The sequence below is a fragment of the Carica papaya genome, unplaced genomic scaffold (genome assembly GCF_054855325.1).
Source record: "Carica papaya isolate Zhongbai unplaced genomic scaffold, ASM5485532v1 h2tg000051l, whole genome shotgun sequence".
Classification (NCBI taxonomy): Eukaryota; Viridiplantae; Streptophyta; class Magnoliopsida; order Brassicales; family Caricaceae; genus Carica; species Carica papaya.
This window is the reverse complement of record NW_028277160.1, coordinates 54863-71075: the sequence shown is the minus strand read 5'-3', so window position 1 is coordinate 71075 and position 16213 is coordinate 54863. Positions and strand designations below refer to the sequence as shown.

The following is a 16213-nucleotide window of genomic DNA, read 5'->3' as shown; positions in this document are numbered from 1 at the left end:
TTGATTACTCACAAGATTTCTTTGCCCGTCAAGCATTCCTGACAGTTTCTGGGCAACTACAAGTGGAAACATATGCCTGTGCTCTTAGCAGTGTCTATACTTTTGGCCCTACTTTCCGTGCTGAACACTCTCACACTTCAAGGCATTTGGCAGAATTTTGGATGGTGGAGCCTGAACTAGCATTTGCTGACATCCAGGTTTGTTTATTTTTGTGTTTTTGACAATGCAGAATGAAATTTTTACGATTCAAAAGTGAAGTTTGTCTCCATGTTGTGTTCATATCAGCATTTAATGTGTTTGTATGTACTGTTAACTGATCCTGAATCCTCATCATCCACATTGAATATCCCATTGGGCATTGTTTAAGTCATTGAAGTCTGAGAATTTCAGTTCTGTTGACATCTAGAAGTTGCAAATGAATTTGGTGCCCTGTTTGGATTTTGATAAAATTGAGTGTGGTAGTTGGGATGGAGCATCCATGAATAATTTTCCATTAATCAGACCATTTATGCACGCAACACTCTGTGTTTCTCCGTTAGCCAATATTCTCATCTCTCAGATTGTGCCATAGTTTCTACATATATTTAGTGAATATTGCCATCTGTTAGATTGTATCTCCACTCCTACTTTTTAACATGTTTACAAAAAAATTTTGAATATATTCTGTAGGATGACATGAACTGTGCAGAGGCATATGTGAAATACATGTGTCAATGGTTGCTTGATAAGTGCCTTGATGATATGCAATTTATGGCCAAAAATTATGACAAGGGTTGCATTGACCGTTTAAACCTGGTTGCTTCAACTCCATTTGTACGTATAACATACACGGAAGCAGTGGAACTGCTACTGGATGCTGTGAAAGGTGGTAAGAAGTTTGAGAACAAAGTTGAATGGGGGATTGATTTAGCATCTGAGCATGAAAGGTATATGAACTCGTGTTATAATATGTTCATAAGCTTGAAATGAGGTTACTGAATTCTTTGGTTTGCTTTCTCATGCAGATATTTGACAGAGGTTAAATTTCAGAAGCCTGTTATTGTTTATAACTACCCAAAAGATATCAAAGCTTTCTACATGAAGGTCAATGATGATAAAAAGACGGTTGCTGCTATGGATATCCTTGTACCAAAGGTAAGTCATTATATTTTTTGCGTTCTAAATGCTGTATACAATAGCCTTATTTGTAAGTCTAAACAAAATTGGTTACACTTCAGGTGGGAGAACTGATTGGTGGCAGCCAAAGGGAAGAACAATACGAGGTTCTTCGAGAAAGGTATAAGAAAGTGCATCAGGCATGCATGTTGAATTGTGTTTGTAATTATTTACACACATAATAATAAAAGCTATTTGATATTCAATTTGTAAATTTGGTGGTAATAAGAACATATTTGACGGGCATGCATTGCAGGATTTTGGAGATGGGACTGCCTCTAGAGCCTTATGAGTGGTATCTTGACCTGCGCCGATATGGAACAGTGAAACACAGCGGGTTTGGTCTTGGTTTTGAGCGAATGATTCTTTTTGCCACAGGCATTGACAACATCAGAGATGTTATTCCATTCCCAAGATATCCAGGGAGAGCAGATCTTTGATTTCTTTTGCCTAGACGTATCTATAGGTTGAATCTCTTGGTAGTTAAATTGTTATTACACATGCCAATACCCTGTTTTTCTTGAGATATATTTATTTCCTGTTTATCTAGTATCACCCAAGCTAGAAAGGATGAAGAAATTATATTTGGTAGAATATTGGTTGTGTTGGAAGTAGTTCAAATTCAACTGTTCATCGATCTAAGATTGATTGCAGAACATTGGATCAGACTTGGCTGTTCTGTATGAATCTGATCCGGTCCTTTACCTTCTAGCCTCTTTCTTTCATTGTCTTGTTTTGTTTGATTTATATATATTCAGATGTTTCCAAGTTTTGTACAAAAATTAGAGGGCAAATTATAGAAATTCTTCTATTGAAAATTACCATTTTGATGTTAACCATCATACTAATCTTGATAATTTATTAAATCAGAACAATATATAAACGTTATTAAATGAATTAGCAATTGTTATTAACAAAATTATTTTAAATGAAAAAAATTAAATTCATTATTTTTGAAGTTTTTAAATAAAGAAATTATTTATTATTAAATTAATATTGCTTAGTAAATTATTATTATTATTTTTATAATTTCTTTATATTTTGATATATTTAAATAAATGAGTAAGGTTGTTATAGTAATTTAACTGCTGAGGCATAAGATGTATACTAATTTAAGTATTATATGTAATTTCAAACTCGTTCGCAGTGTGTAATAATTAAATGTAGATTATAAGTAATTTATCCGAAAAGAAAAAGAGTATAAAAAAATTAATCTGAAAAACAAGAATAACAGAATAGAAATCTTAATTATAGTTCTAAACGATGACGTTTCAACGTCCCGATTCTCGTTTTCGAAGACATTTCTGTCGCTGGAGCTATCGCGTACTCGTTTCAATTGACGGGAGCGGACCTGAGTTCTCTCGTTTCTCTTTCTCTCCTCTCTCCCGTTGTGTTTTAACTTAGAAAGTAGGAATCCACAAGGACAGAGATTGAACACGATGAAGAAACTGACGAGAAAATGGCGGAATTCTCATGATGACAAGTTCTCTCTTCCAACTCGAGATGATGACGATTCTCGTCCCATCGACAGTCAAGGTCCCTTCTCTCTTGACGAATTTAAGCCCGCTAATCAATTTTAATTCTTTTTTTCTTGATGTCTCCTATTTTTATTCAGATCTAAACCTCATTTCTCACCATTTTCGCATCAATTTATTTTCTTAGAGCAAGAGGAGTTTGTTCGATCACTGGAAAGGACCCAAGCTCAGCAAAGTCGTCAATGGAGGGTATATATGTTTTTTTCTTTTTTTTGTGTGTAATTTTCCATATATAATATCTTTTTCTTTTTTGTTTTTTATTTAAATAAAATAAATATCGATTCCATGCAGACCGTTTTCGCAGCACTTGTCTTTTGTTACGCAGCATTTCTTGTTTACTCCATCTTTCAGCAATTTTCATCTCCATGGGAACTGGTACGAATCTCGCGTTGCTAATTTATCTACTGTTGCTTTCTTGGTTGAATGCAACAACCATTTGTCAATAGATTTTGAGCACGGCATGGTAGGTTTTTTCCGCTGACGATGTTCATTAAGTTTCTTTCGAGTTGTTATTGTGTCTGTGCTATAGGAGTACAGGGATTAGTGATAGAAAAAAATCTGATCTGACTCCATTCTGGGGTTTTATTGCATCTTAAGATTGGTAGCCATTAAAGCAGTTGGCAGACTTAATTACAAACTGAACACGAGCAAATGCTGTTCTGTTTTGTGTAATTCTCCTGATTTCCACAGTCAGAGGGATTACGAGCACAGATGAGGCTCAGACTAAGAGCTGTTTTCATGTATATTGAGTTGAATCTATGACTAATTGTTTCTGGTGCTGCTTCTACTCTATAGATACTTTACATTCTATGTAAGGTGCTTTACTAATTCTTTTTAGCACTTATCGCCCTTCTTTTCTAAGGAAATATATCTGGTTTTCTCTTCTGATTAACAGCGGTTTCATGCCTACTTCATGGATGAGATCAGCTCATGGATGATCATATGTGCAGGTCTGCTTTACACTTGTCCTGGTTTATATGCAGTCTCTATTAGCTGATTTACGTTTAATATTTATGTTGTGATTATTGTAGCTTTGCTAATAACTGAGACCACAGTTTACTTGCTGTAAGTGTACATTCTTAAGTTTTTTTGTCCCACCATGTAGCTTTCCCTCCCCCTTCCATGAGGATGATTACCTTTCTCTGATCCATGCTGGGACAGAAAATCTTTATGTGTATTATTTAGTTCTATCAATTTAATGAATTAATTAAACAAATGAATATAGTTTTGTCTGTTACTTTGAATAATGAATTATTGGTTGCTTCTGTTGTCTTGGTCTTGATTAGCTTTTTACTAGATGGTTGATTTTGATATATGACAACCTTTCAAATTAATACTCATGTCAGTCGCTTCAGAAACAGCAAAATAATTTGAGTGCTCAAGTAGAATATATGTGCATGTGCACAAGTAATAGCCATTTGTGAACTTTTTTAGAGGGAAAGTAAAACCATATTTAAAGAAGATGTAGCAAGGGGGTGCAACCAAGTACAAAATGAAATAGATATTTACGACAGTCTCAAGGATAAGGAATTTCAATAAATCATAAAATCAACACCATCAAGATGGACTTCCTCTTGAGCACAATATCAAAGATCCTAAACTAATGTTCTCTCCTTCTAGATAACCCAGCAAATGATCAATGGAATGAGTGAGATGATCTTCGTTTTGGACTTTGTCGCATTAATAACGTTCCAAGCCAAATTTCTCTCTTAACATCCTCCCAGATTGCTCACAACAGGTTAAGAAGATTGAGAGCAGAATTCTAGTCTTCTTTTCCATAATAAGAAGAGAAGATGACTCGGGGACTTCCACACATTTCAAGTATAAAAACCAGCAATTAACTGCAATACAGCCTCTCCTAACCAGGTTGTCTAAATTGAGGATCCTCACCCACATAACCACCTACATAAGAAAAGCAATACAAGAACAATCCATAGTCTGGTCTTACAAATTGTGTATATTTTAGGTTTTCACAAAAAACTTATCCTTCTTGTCAAATTTCCATTCAGGCATGTCCTTTACCAGAGGCTGCCTATTGGCTCACTCAAGCAGCGCCTAAGACTAATCCAATCTTCAAGTCCCAATCATTGAGGTTCTGGGTGAGGACATTCCAAGAAGAACGTCACTGCACCCCTCTGAACAATTCCTGATCCTTGCTTCTTTATGCCATACAATGAAGAAAATTTGGGGCAGATTTCTCTTGAAAGTTTACCCATGCTGCAGTGATCAAAACCAGAACTGGACTCTGTATGCATTGCCTACACTGAATTTAGTGCCATTCACAAAAACGTTGACCCCATATTAATGCACATACATGGGCTATAACCAAGAGGCAAATTGCTACTCGTGCCTGAATGACAGCACAAAATGCTCCATAAATTTTGAAAACAAATAATCTTGCATGTCAAACACGGTTTTTTTCTATGTTATTATATAAATATTCTTGAAATTCTGTATGGCTATTATATTTTTCATTGACTAAACCTGAAAATACAATCATTGTCTTGAAATTAACAGATCTAGAGCGGTTCACTAGTTATTCTCTATGTTATGGTCAACTGAAATAACTTGACCGTATGTTAGTTAAAACAAGAAGATCGTTCTCTTGACAGTAGAAGAAATTTTCTTTTGCAAATAATATGGTATGTCTATCTCTCTTTCACAGAGTTTGACTCTAATCATTCAAAAATTGAAAAACTGTTGGTCGATTGATTTATTGATTAAAAATGCCTTGCTATGTAACTGCAGATAGAAAGTCATGATTTGTCCTGGTACTGCTAAATTATGCATATAGTGCTAGTCTCTGGAATAATATTATTATTCTTACACCTATCTGCTTGCATTTGAAAATCACCTCTAAGATGTTTCTGTTTTGTTTGTTTTTGCTGTTGTCTTCTCTCTTCTCCCCCAACCTAACAAAAGAAAAGAAGAAGTAAAAAAGTTTAATGCTTGTTTCATTAGCAGATTGGGTTGCTGTTCTGGCGTGCTCCTTGGCTATCACTGGTCTACTTAATAATTCAAATGATCATGCACGATGGATTTGGTACTCATGCTCAGTTGGCCTTGCTCTGACAGTTTTTTGGTTGTATTATATGCTGAGGTACGTCAACATATCGAAGTTCAATCTTTCAATGTTTTTTTGTTTGGTTTTACAACTTTGTACGTGCATTAATATTGTTAATAAAATTTTGATCAGACAAAAATAGGTTGGTATAGTCTTATATGGTATCTCTTTCACCAATATTAACAAAGATTTGGGTTTTCGTATGTCCGAATCTAGGGCGCTATTTTCCCTCTGTAATCATTAGTAACTAATTAAACAATTAAATTCACTCATACTGGCAAATGTATTCTTATTTACCACTCAGTGTCGTAATTAGTGCTAATTACTCTGTAAATCCTATTGTAACATGATGTCATTCAATTAGCAAGTCAATATTCCAATATCTTGCACCATGCCTTAGATTCTCTTGCGTCAGTTAGTTTGTACAGTTTATCTTGCTTGTCTTCTGCTTGTGCCTGTACAATTTATAGTTCGTCCTGCTGCAAGTTCTAATCTGCTTGTCTTATGATGATTGATTCCCATGTGCTAGCATGCCAAAATTTCACTGGGATGTCATCTGGCTTCCGTTTGGACCTGTTAGGTATGTTCTATTTAAATTTTTTTACTTTGTCGCTGAAACTCCTGTTAAAACCAGTTACAATCTTTAGCTCATTTGTGAAATTGCAGCGGAGCTGGGATGTGTCTCTATGTAAACCATTTACTTGTTGAATCATCTGAAGAAGTAAGAAAACTTCGAGGCTATATGTATTCTTATAAAGCCAGCTAGTTTTTGGAGTCTGCTGTCTGGAGATACTATTAGTAGAGGAAGCGTTTCACAGTTCAGAGTTTGCTTACCCGGGTTCTTTAGAAATAGGATTAGAGGCTAGCTACCAACGTGGGTTTGAATATATAGAATCTCCTTTTTAGTGTAGAAGCACGGATTTATAAAGATTATAAATGGGCTTTTTTTTGTTCTGGTTGCTGTTTTATCAGTCTGTTCAACAGCTTAATGTGTATAGTTTTGATTGGCAACATTCATTGCATTTCTTTGGATATTTGAATCAGTAGTTACTGGCCTAATTGATGTTCCTGAATCGTAGATATCCTGAATTGGATCCCTTTCGTATTAAAGTCTAAGTAATAGTTTGACAAAAATGTGTCACAACAAACGTCTTAAAAAATTAATGCGAAGGAGAGTGTCTTGCAGGAATGAGAATATCAAACAAATGTAATACAAGTTCGCCTTAAAAACCAATTTATATTTGGGTGAATACCCTCAAATTCAATTTATGAACAAGTTTTTGAATATGAAAATGTGTAAATTTCTTACTCGTGCTGCTGACCAAGAAATCTCAAGCTTCTGTTTTGCTTCTTATTTTTTTCCTTATCAATTTCCTAGAGCAATTTCTAAGGCTGTAACCTTCAGTTATTATCAAAACTTGAAATATGAGCTTCAATGATCTTGCATGGTTAGATACAATTTTCTAATTGCATCAAGAACAATTACATCAAAGTTGGGCTTACGAACAAAACTGGAGACAGGGGTCCGCCGTCAAAAAACATATTGCTGGCTAATCAAGGAGAGACATGAAACATAAGGGTGAAATTACAAAACACTAACCAGCATTGTGCAGCAGAAAACAAAATGCCATTCATCCTTGTCAAAATAAGTCATGACAGGGGAAAGGTCCCAAAAACAGCAGTTCACTACAACAAGAACGAAAATGCCAAAATGTGATAAATTAAGTAAAAGGTTTTCCATAGAACTCTCACCAAAACTCTAATTCAAACTTGTTTCTTGGCTATGAAGTACAGGATCAGTTTAACAGTTATAGATCACTCATCTTCTTCAATGACCTTGGTCCCTAGACCCTTTCAATCCTTCTGGTGGAATCTCTGAAACTGTGACAAGAGAGTAAAGCTCTTCCTTGGAATCTTCATCATCATTTCTTCTTCGAGCAATCCGAACCCGAATCCTCCTAGGCACACTTCGGATCCCTCTGCTCCAGATATGTTTGTTCAACTTGACATCCACTCTGACGTCATTTGTCCCCATAGCTTTTTGTGCAAACTTTTTTATCTCCTTGATGGCCTTAGGAGCCTTCTTCTTGAACGTACTGCATTTAGAATTACAAGACAATATTAAGAAGGTAAAACCTTTCCTTATCCTTCACATTGCACAATCAAATAAATTATAGTTGAATGGTGGAATCTCTGTAACTTAACAAATTTAAGAACAAATGGGAATCATGTTTAAAATCAATGTTCTAGTAAAAAAGTCAATTCAATGTAATTTATCAAGCTTAAGAACAGAAACCATGTTGCACACAATTAAAGAACCTATATAAAGTAGACCTAGGAAATGGGCTCCAAGCAAGAACAACACTATCATAGAAAAATCACAGGCATCCATAACACTGGTACTATCACAACACACTAGTAAAACATAAAGAATGAGAATTGCCTTATTTATCTATACAAGCAACTACTGGATCAATACCAGCCAAATTAGCGGAAAACGCCGACAAGAAAAAATCGGGTGCGTGCTTCTGATATCCAAATAAACAATCCAAAAAGATTGCTCGTAATTGTTAAAAGCATCAGATAGAAAAGATGCACAAAATAGAGAGAGAATGATATGCTTCAAAGTTTAAATGTTGTATGGATTAAGGCAATTAATCCCAAGATGAAGATATCTTGTAAGTATTTGGCACTTCCATATCCACCAACAAAATCAACAGGTAATGTTCAAAAAAATTGCACTAGCAAAAAACCAACACAACCTGTTGTAAAATGCACACCCATAGAATTTTAGTATAGACCTCTGTTATAGTCTGCAAGAATGAGGAATTTATTCATTAAGACCATGATAACCTAACATTTATGACCATCAAATAACAATTTACACTTTACACATACAGTACCTGAAGAAAATTGAGAGAAAAATATTCTTCTACTTCTTCTCTTTTTGATGAATGATTTACTCATATAGATACAAGTCTACTACTCCTAACAACCTAACAAATTCTAGAGAAAACCTAACAAATTCTGTTTCCAATGAGAAATTTGTTGGAAAAAATTTGTTGGTGATTTCCTCTATTTAGAGTAGATAACAGTTGTAAATAATCATTTTTAATCCTAATTTATTCTTCTAATTATTTTATTTTCTACACTCTCCCTCAATTTAATTTACGTATATGTTGAGTAAACCTAAATTGGATATTATGTTATCAAAGGTTCTCTTGGGAAGAGTTTTAATTAAAATATCTGCGATCTATTGATTGGTTGGAATATGCATCAGAGTTATAGTCCCATCTTCCAATTTTTCTCTAATGAAATGACGATCAATCTCCACATATTTAGTTCTATCATGATGTACTGAATTTTTGGCCATACTAATTGTTGATTGATTGTCACACCGTACTTTCATAGGCATATTGTTGAGAACTTTTAATTCTTCCAGTATTCTCTTCAACTATACACCTTCACAAATACCATAAGCAAGCGCTCTAAATTCAGATTCTGCACTGCTGCGAGACACAACAGACTATTTCTTACTTCTCCAGGTAACCAGGTTACCCCAAACATAGGTATAATATCTTAATGTAGATCTGCTGTCATTTGTAGAACCTGTCCAATCTGCATCCGTGTAAATTTCAACACCCCTTCTATCTGTCTTCTGAAAGAATAAACCCTGTCATGGAGTTTTTTTGAGATACCTCATAATTCAATACACAGCACTCATGTGATTTTCAGTTAGCTGATGCATGAACTGACTTACTATACTTACTGCAAAACTGATGTCTTGTCTTGTGTGAGGCAAGTAAATAAATTTCCAACAAGTCTCTGGTATCTCCATTTGTCAACCATTTTATCATTGATTCTGGATCCAAGTTTGATAACTGAATCCATAGGGATGTCAGCAGGCTTGCTTCCTAGCATCCTAGTCTCTTTTAGGAGATCTAAAATGTACTTTCGTTGAGAAACTGAAATTCTCTTTTTTGATCTAGCCATTTCCATACCAAGGAAGTACTTAAGTACTCCAAAATCTTTTATTTCAAATTCTTTGGCAAAAAATTCTTTAAGTTTCTGAATCTCCTCAAGGTGATCTCCTATAAGAATGATATCATCAACATATACAATCAAAATAGGTTTCTTACCTGATATGCAATGTTTGACGAACAATGTATGGTCGGATTGACATTATTCATATCTTTTATATTTTACAGCTCGTGTGAATCTGTCAAACCATACCCATGGAGATTGTTTTAGGCCATAAAGTGATTTCTTCAATTTATACACTTTCTGAGAGTTGTCAGTTAATTTAAACCCCTGTGGTATATTCATATACACCTCTTCTTCCAAATCACTATTAAGAAATGCATTCTTTACATCTAATTGACACAGTGGCCAGTCAAAGTTAGATGCAAGTGAGAGGAGTACCCGAATAGTATTGTGCTCGGCAACTGGTGCAAACGTCTTCTAATAATCTACGCCATATGATTGTGTATAGCCTTTGGCTACCAGTCGGGCCTTAAGCCTGTTCACACTCCCATCTGGATTATACTTGGTTGTAAAAACTCATTTGCATCTCACTTGACGCTTTTCTGGAGGAAGATCAGTTAGTTCCCATGTCTCATTCTTTTCAAGTGCATTGATCTCATCTACGACACCTAACTTCCATTCTGGAATTTCAAGGCCTTATGTATTGTTCTGGGTTCAGGTGAGCTGTTGTCTATCCTGTACACAAAAGCATGATGTTTCTAGGATAATTTGTTCAATGAAACATAGTCCTGTATAGGATGTTTGGTGTATGTTCGAGTACCCTACCTCAAGGCAATAAGAATATCAGAATCAACGGAATTAAGAGTTGGTACAGAGATTACGTTACCTGGATCAGTGGTGGATTCATGGTAGTGCTTGGATGATTCGGGTGTTTTTCCTTTGTTTCTTCTTCTATATATACGTAGCTCACTCGTCGCAGGTAATGTGCTTTCTATAACTGGTTTTGGTTCTGATTTCTTCTATGAAGTTTCAGGTTCAATCTCCAGGGAAAGTTTGTTTGGTGAAGGATTTTGTGGGTAGAGAGGTGGTACACTCACATCCCACAACTAATATTCCTGAGTAAATGTCTCTCCCTGAATATCAGTGGTAGGATAAAACAGTTGATTCTAAAAAAAGGTGACGTCCATAGTATTATAAAATCGGCGGGTTTCCGGAACTAGACATTTATATCCTTTTTGATTTGCTGAGTACCCAACAAAAATACTTGAAGATTTTTATGAATGTGAACATATGCTAAACAAATAAAAACTTTAAGTAGCAAGGTGTTTAAGATGTGAGAACCAAGAAAAATTTTTGAGAGGATAGTGTATAATGATTGAAACTTTAGGATGCAAGAGGGCATCCGATTAATCAAATAGGTAGCTGAAAGGACTGCCTCTCCCCAAATATATTTTGGTACATATGTGGTGAACATGAGAGATCTGGCAATCTCAAGAATATGTCTGTTTTTTCTTTCGGCTATGTCGTTTTGTTGTGGAGTATGAACACATGAGGTTTGATGAATAACATCATGTTCAGTAAAGTATTTTTCAAGAGTATTTTCAAAATATTCACAAGCATTGTCGGATTTCAATACTTAGATGGTAGCATGAAATTGGGTTCGAATCATTGTATAAAATTTTTTAAATAGGGATCTCATTTCAGATTTTTCCTTCATGAAAAATACCCAAGTAATTCTTGTGTGGTCACCAATAAAAGATATAAACCACCTAGTTCCGGAAACATTGGAAACCCTGAAAGGGCCCCAATCATCATTGTGAATTAATGCAAATGGTTTAGACGGTTTATATAGTAGACTATGGAATGAACTTCGAGTATGTTTAGAAAATTGACAAATTTCACACTGTAATGAAACTAGATCTTTTCCTTTAAATAGTAGTAGGAACATCTTTTTCAAGTACATGAAGTTTGGATGTCCTACTTTATAGTGCCACAATATAATATTATGGTCATTATTTTTGAAAATAGGAACAGAATTTTCACATACTGAATTATGAGCTTGTCTTTTAGAAATGTTGACTTGAAGCAAATATAATCTCGAGCTCATCCTAGCATTGCAATTGTCCTCCCCGAGTCCAAATCCTGAAAATTATACATATTAGAAACAAATTTCACAGCACATTTCAATCTTCACATAGCTTGCTAACAAACAACAAATTACAATCCAAATTTGGAACATAGAGAACTGAACAAAGAGTCAACTTTGGAGACAAATTTACAAAGCTCATTCATGCCACTTTTGAGTGAGAACTATCTACAATTCTGATTGAAATATTTTCTTCACATCTTTTGTAATTTTGGAACGTTGAGAAATCGCCACTCATATGATCAGATGCTCCAGAGTCTACCACCCACACCTGTCATTTTTCTGAAAGAACAGATAAGCCATGAATATTACCTTTGTGTGCCACAGAGGCACTGACCAGGTGAGATTTTTTGGACAAGATTTGTTGGAGGGCTTCCAATTGTTCAGGGGTAAATGGGTCTTTTCCCATCTCATCAGAAATTACTTCCTCAGCCATCACGTGATTTCCTCGAAGCTTGCTGGAGGTCTCTGCTTTTGACATTTTCCACTTACCCGAAGGTGGTTTCCAGTCACTTGGCTTGCCGTGAAGCTTCAAGCAACGTTCCCGAGTGTGCCCTAGCTTCCGACAGTGGTCGCACCAGGGCCTTGTCTTCTTCGTTCGACTGTCAATCGCTCCGGTTGTGAGAGCTTAAGAATTTTCAGTCGGGTGAGGTTGGTCATTCTCTCTCATCATGATCTTCCGACGACTCTCCTTGTGTCGAACCTCAGAAAACACTTCTCGAAGACTCGGCAAAGGCTTGGTGCTCAGAACATGTCCCTGAATCGCGTCGATATTTTTGTTTAGCCCTAGTAGGAATTTGAAGACCCGTTTTTCTTCCACAAAAGCTTTCAAGTTTTTTGTGTCCTCGAGGTAGTTCCAGTGACGCTCCTCGAAGGCGTCCATCTGCTGCCAACTTTGACCGATACTGTAATACTGGATGACATTGAGTTCTCCTTGCCGAAGGTCATGAAAAGTTGACTCGATTTCGAATATTGCAGAGGTATTTTGCTTACTAGAGTAGAGTTCTTGTGCTGCCTTCTAGATTTCGTGAGCAGTTTCGTAGAAAAAAAAATTATCTCCGATTTCAGGAGTCATTGAGGTAATGAACCAGGACATGACCATACTGTCTTCGATCTCCCAGGTTTGTGCATTTGCATCGGACACTAGAGGAGGCATGAGCTCGTCAGTGAGGTGCCCATAATGCCCCCTTCTGCGGATGAAGAGACGGACAAACGACAACCATTGAAGGAAGTTGCTGCCATCGAGTTTATGTCCTGTGATACAGGATGATGGTAGTTCACTCACAACTCTGATTGTTGTTGTGTGATGATAAGAACCATAGAAAACTTCTGGTGGAGAGGATGGAAGCTCACCCGAGGCCATTTTTTATTACGACTCAGTAGGGTTTGATTTCTTCTTGGATCAAGTATGGCTCTGATACCATGAAGAAAATTGAGAGAAAAATATTCTTCTACTTCTTCTCTTTTTGATGAATGATTTACACATATATATACAAGTCTACTACTCCTAACAACCTAACAAATTCTGAAAAAAACCTAATAAAATTCTGTTTCCAAGGAGAAACTTATTGGAACAAATTTATTGGTGATTCCCTCCATTTACAGCATATAACAATTGCAAATAACCATTTTTAATCCTAATTTATTCTTCTAATTATTTTATTTTCTACATCAGCAAATTATGTAATTTTCAGTGGATTACCTACTACCATCTATTAAGTGATGGACCACGCAATTGTCATCACTAATATAATGGTCAAAATATTGATCCCTGGACAGAGTAAGCTTCAACAAGCAAAGTCCAACAACATTCAGAAAATTTTAACCACTTAATCTAAGGTTCGACCTAGACTATAAAAACTTCCACAATCATTTAGACTAAAACAACTTGCATCAAAATTAAAAATTTAAAGAAAAAACACATATACCACAAGTTTTGACCTACTAAATTTCTCAAAAGTGAAAATAAACTGGAAAAACAAAGACAAGTGTGCATCAAGACCATATGTTGATAAGATAACAGATCTAAATTCAATTGAAAGAACAAACAAGCTGTACAAATGGAACGCAAGTATAAGCAATAACAAAAGAGGCAGGAAAATATGGGTTACCATCCATGCAGTCTCTTGTGGAGGTTGATTGTGTACTCCCGGGTAACCACTTCTTCCTTTCTTCCTTTTGCCCTGTCCACCATTTTCATAATCAGTCTGCCTCTTCAATTATACCTGCACAAAGCGACCCCCATATCAGTGACAATTAGACGTAACAAACACACTCTTCCAACAGGTCACCACAAATACTCAATCAAGATGGGGTCAGAAACTAAAGATACAAACTAGTCTACTAAGAAATGAATAAAGAAAAAAAAAACAGGAATATATACTCCCACTCTGTTATCAAAATTTTGATTTGGGCCTCCAGAAGAGTGTCCTGACTATTTGCTTTTAGGGCCCATGGATATCCAAGAGAAACTGAATTGTACCAATGGCCAAATTATAACAAGAAAAAGATCATAAATTGCCAAAAGGGGAAGGGGATTTCATGAGGTCAGAACACAAAACAAATGGAATTCCTACTATTCAAGGAGAATAAAGTCTTTTCCAACAAAATCTTCTTGCTGTAAGATCCAATCTAACTTAAAATACCACAAGTTTAGAAATACAAAGAGAACAAGATTTGGAGGCAAAAGGCATACATGATAAGGGAATAAACAGGAAAGAAGAAACTACAATCAAATTTTATGCAATATAATCTAAAAAGTAGATGAATTCCATTTCTGTCAGATTAAGAAGCACCAAAAGAATTCCAGTATGAAAATAAGCAATAAAAAAAATACATCTACACCAGCTTTCATTACTTAAAATCATACTACTTGCTGATACTTTAAGATAAAAAAAAAAGTAATTGATTGCATGCTCGGAAAAAAAAACAGTAACATGCACCAGTAGTAAGACATCAATCATGATAACCATTGTCAATACACAGCAAAGGAAGTTTGAGAAGACAAAAAAAATCACAGACCAATATTTTATACACCAGAACACATAGATCTGAATAACATAATTTGAGTAAATACAGACAGACAGAGAAAGGGAAGACAGAGAAGATTCAAAAAAATCCATGTTAAACCCGAGTAAACAAAGGGACAGACAGAGAAAAGACAAAGAAGATAAAAAAAGCCACATTAATGAGATCGTCAACCTTATGAAAAAGAAGATGAACAAAAAACCATTAAACATCAGTAAAATGAAGAAGAAAGCAGATTTTTCCCAAATCAAGAAATCGTTCTCAAATCCATGCAAATGATAAGGAAACACATAAGACATGAATGTAAAGAAAAAAATTGCAAGAAGTATGACTATTTTATTGAAAACACTGAATCAAACAAACACCGAAGAAAATGAAAGCAAGGAAAAGATCCAGAGGAGTTTACCCTTGCAGCTACCACCGTAGCAGGATGAGGGAAGAAGATGAAAGTTCTCTAGGGTTTTATGATGCGGTGCGAAGGGGTAAAATGGTTGGTCTAATTAAGGTTCAAGAAAGAAAAAGTTGATAGGGGGTTTTTTTTTTTTCCTTTGGCACGACTTGGATTTAGCACGATGGAATTTACATTTTGGGCTTAAAATAATAAATGCTACAGAAAGGACGTATTAAAATTGTTAGTGAAAATTTACATAAAAAATATTTTAAAAAGCTATTATTATATTTTATAAAATTTCTATTGTCTTTTTAAAAATTTTATATAATACAGTTGTAACAATCCCAGAAATACCAAAAAATAAAATAAATTATAAACTAAGCGCGAAAGCGGAATAAATAATTAAGATTTACATTTCTTACACAATAACTTAAAATACCGAATAGTGTTACAAAAATTAATCTTTTGAAAGAAATACAAAAAATAAGAAAATAAATGCAAAATAAATAAGATTAGTATTCTACTCGCAAGTCCCTTGTGGATCGGGCTCTGAATAATAGCTCAGTAAGAATATCACGCTACTCACCGATACAGAAATAAAAGTTGGTAAAAAAATTAAGACAATTAATAGATCACTTAATTAAGCAAATTCATTTATTAACAATAAAAATAATTTACTGTCCACTTACTGTAGTGAGATTTACTAAAACAACCTATAAAAATAATAACATAACACTTATCATGATTTCATATGCAATCGGTAACATGCGCATATTAATATTTTATATTCAATTAATCAAAACAACAACTGCCCATTTTCATCAGCCTAATAGTATCCATGGGGGTCCAGAGATATGTCCTCAGTACGCATGAACCTTTTTCTTTAATATTCTCAATTAGCAGACCGTCTC

At 35.1% G+C, this 16213-nt stretch overlaps 2 protein-coding genes and 1 pseudogene across 3 annotated transcripts; 2 read left to right on the top strand and 1 right to left on the bottom strand.

The window, feature by feature from the left end:
* Positions 1-16: 16 nt before the first annotated feature.
* Positions 17-1866, top strand: LOC148239649 (asparagine--tRNA ligase, cytoplasmic 1-like). Its single transcript, XM_088212250.1, has 5 exons — positions 17-197; positions 670-926; positions 1005-1134; positions 1218-1276; positions 1412-1866. The coding sequence occupies exons 1-5, from the start codon at positions 162-164 to the stop codon at positions 1593-1595; spliced, it is 666 nt and encodes a 221-aa protein (XP_088068376.1). The 5' UTR covers positions 17-161; the 3' UTR covers positions 1596-1866.
* A 568-nt stretch (positions 1867-2434) lies between these two features.
* Positions 2435-6813, top strand: LOC148239648 (uncharacterized). The gene is made up of 7 exons (XM_088212248.1): positions 2435-2691; positions 2818-2879; positions 2982-3065; positions 3586-3640; positions 5655-5790; positions 6284-6334; positions 6421-6813. The coding sequence occupies exons 1-7, from the start codon at positions 2595-2597 to the stop codon at positions 6518-6520; spliced, it is 585 nt and encodes a 194-aa protein (XP_088068374.1). The 5' UTR covers positions 2435-2594; the 3' UTR covers positions 6521-6813.
* A 546-nt stretch (positions 6814-7359) lies between these two features.
* LOC148239647 (large ribosomal subunit protein eL31-like) lies at positions 7360-15474 on the bottom strand (annotated as a pseudogene). The gene is made up of 3 exons (XR_015816685.1): positions 15318-15474; positions 13996-14109; positions 7360-7850 (listed from the first exon to the last, which is right to left on the bottom strand). The product of XR_015816685.1 is annotated as a large ribosomal subunit protein eL31-like (transcript).
* Positions 15475-16213: the final 739 nt, after the last annotated feature.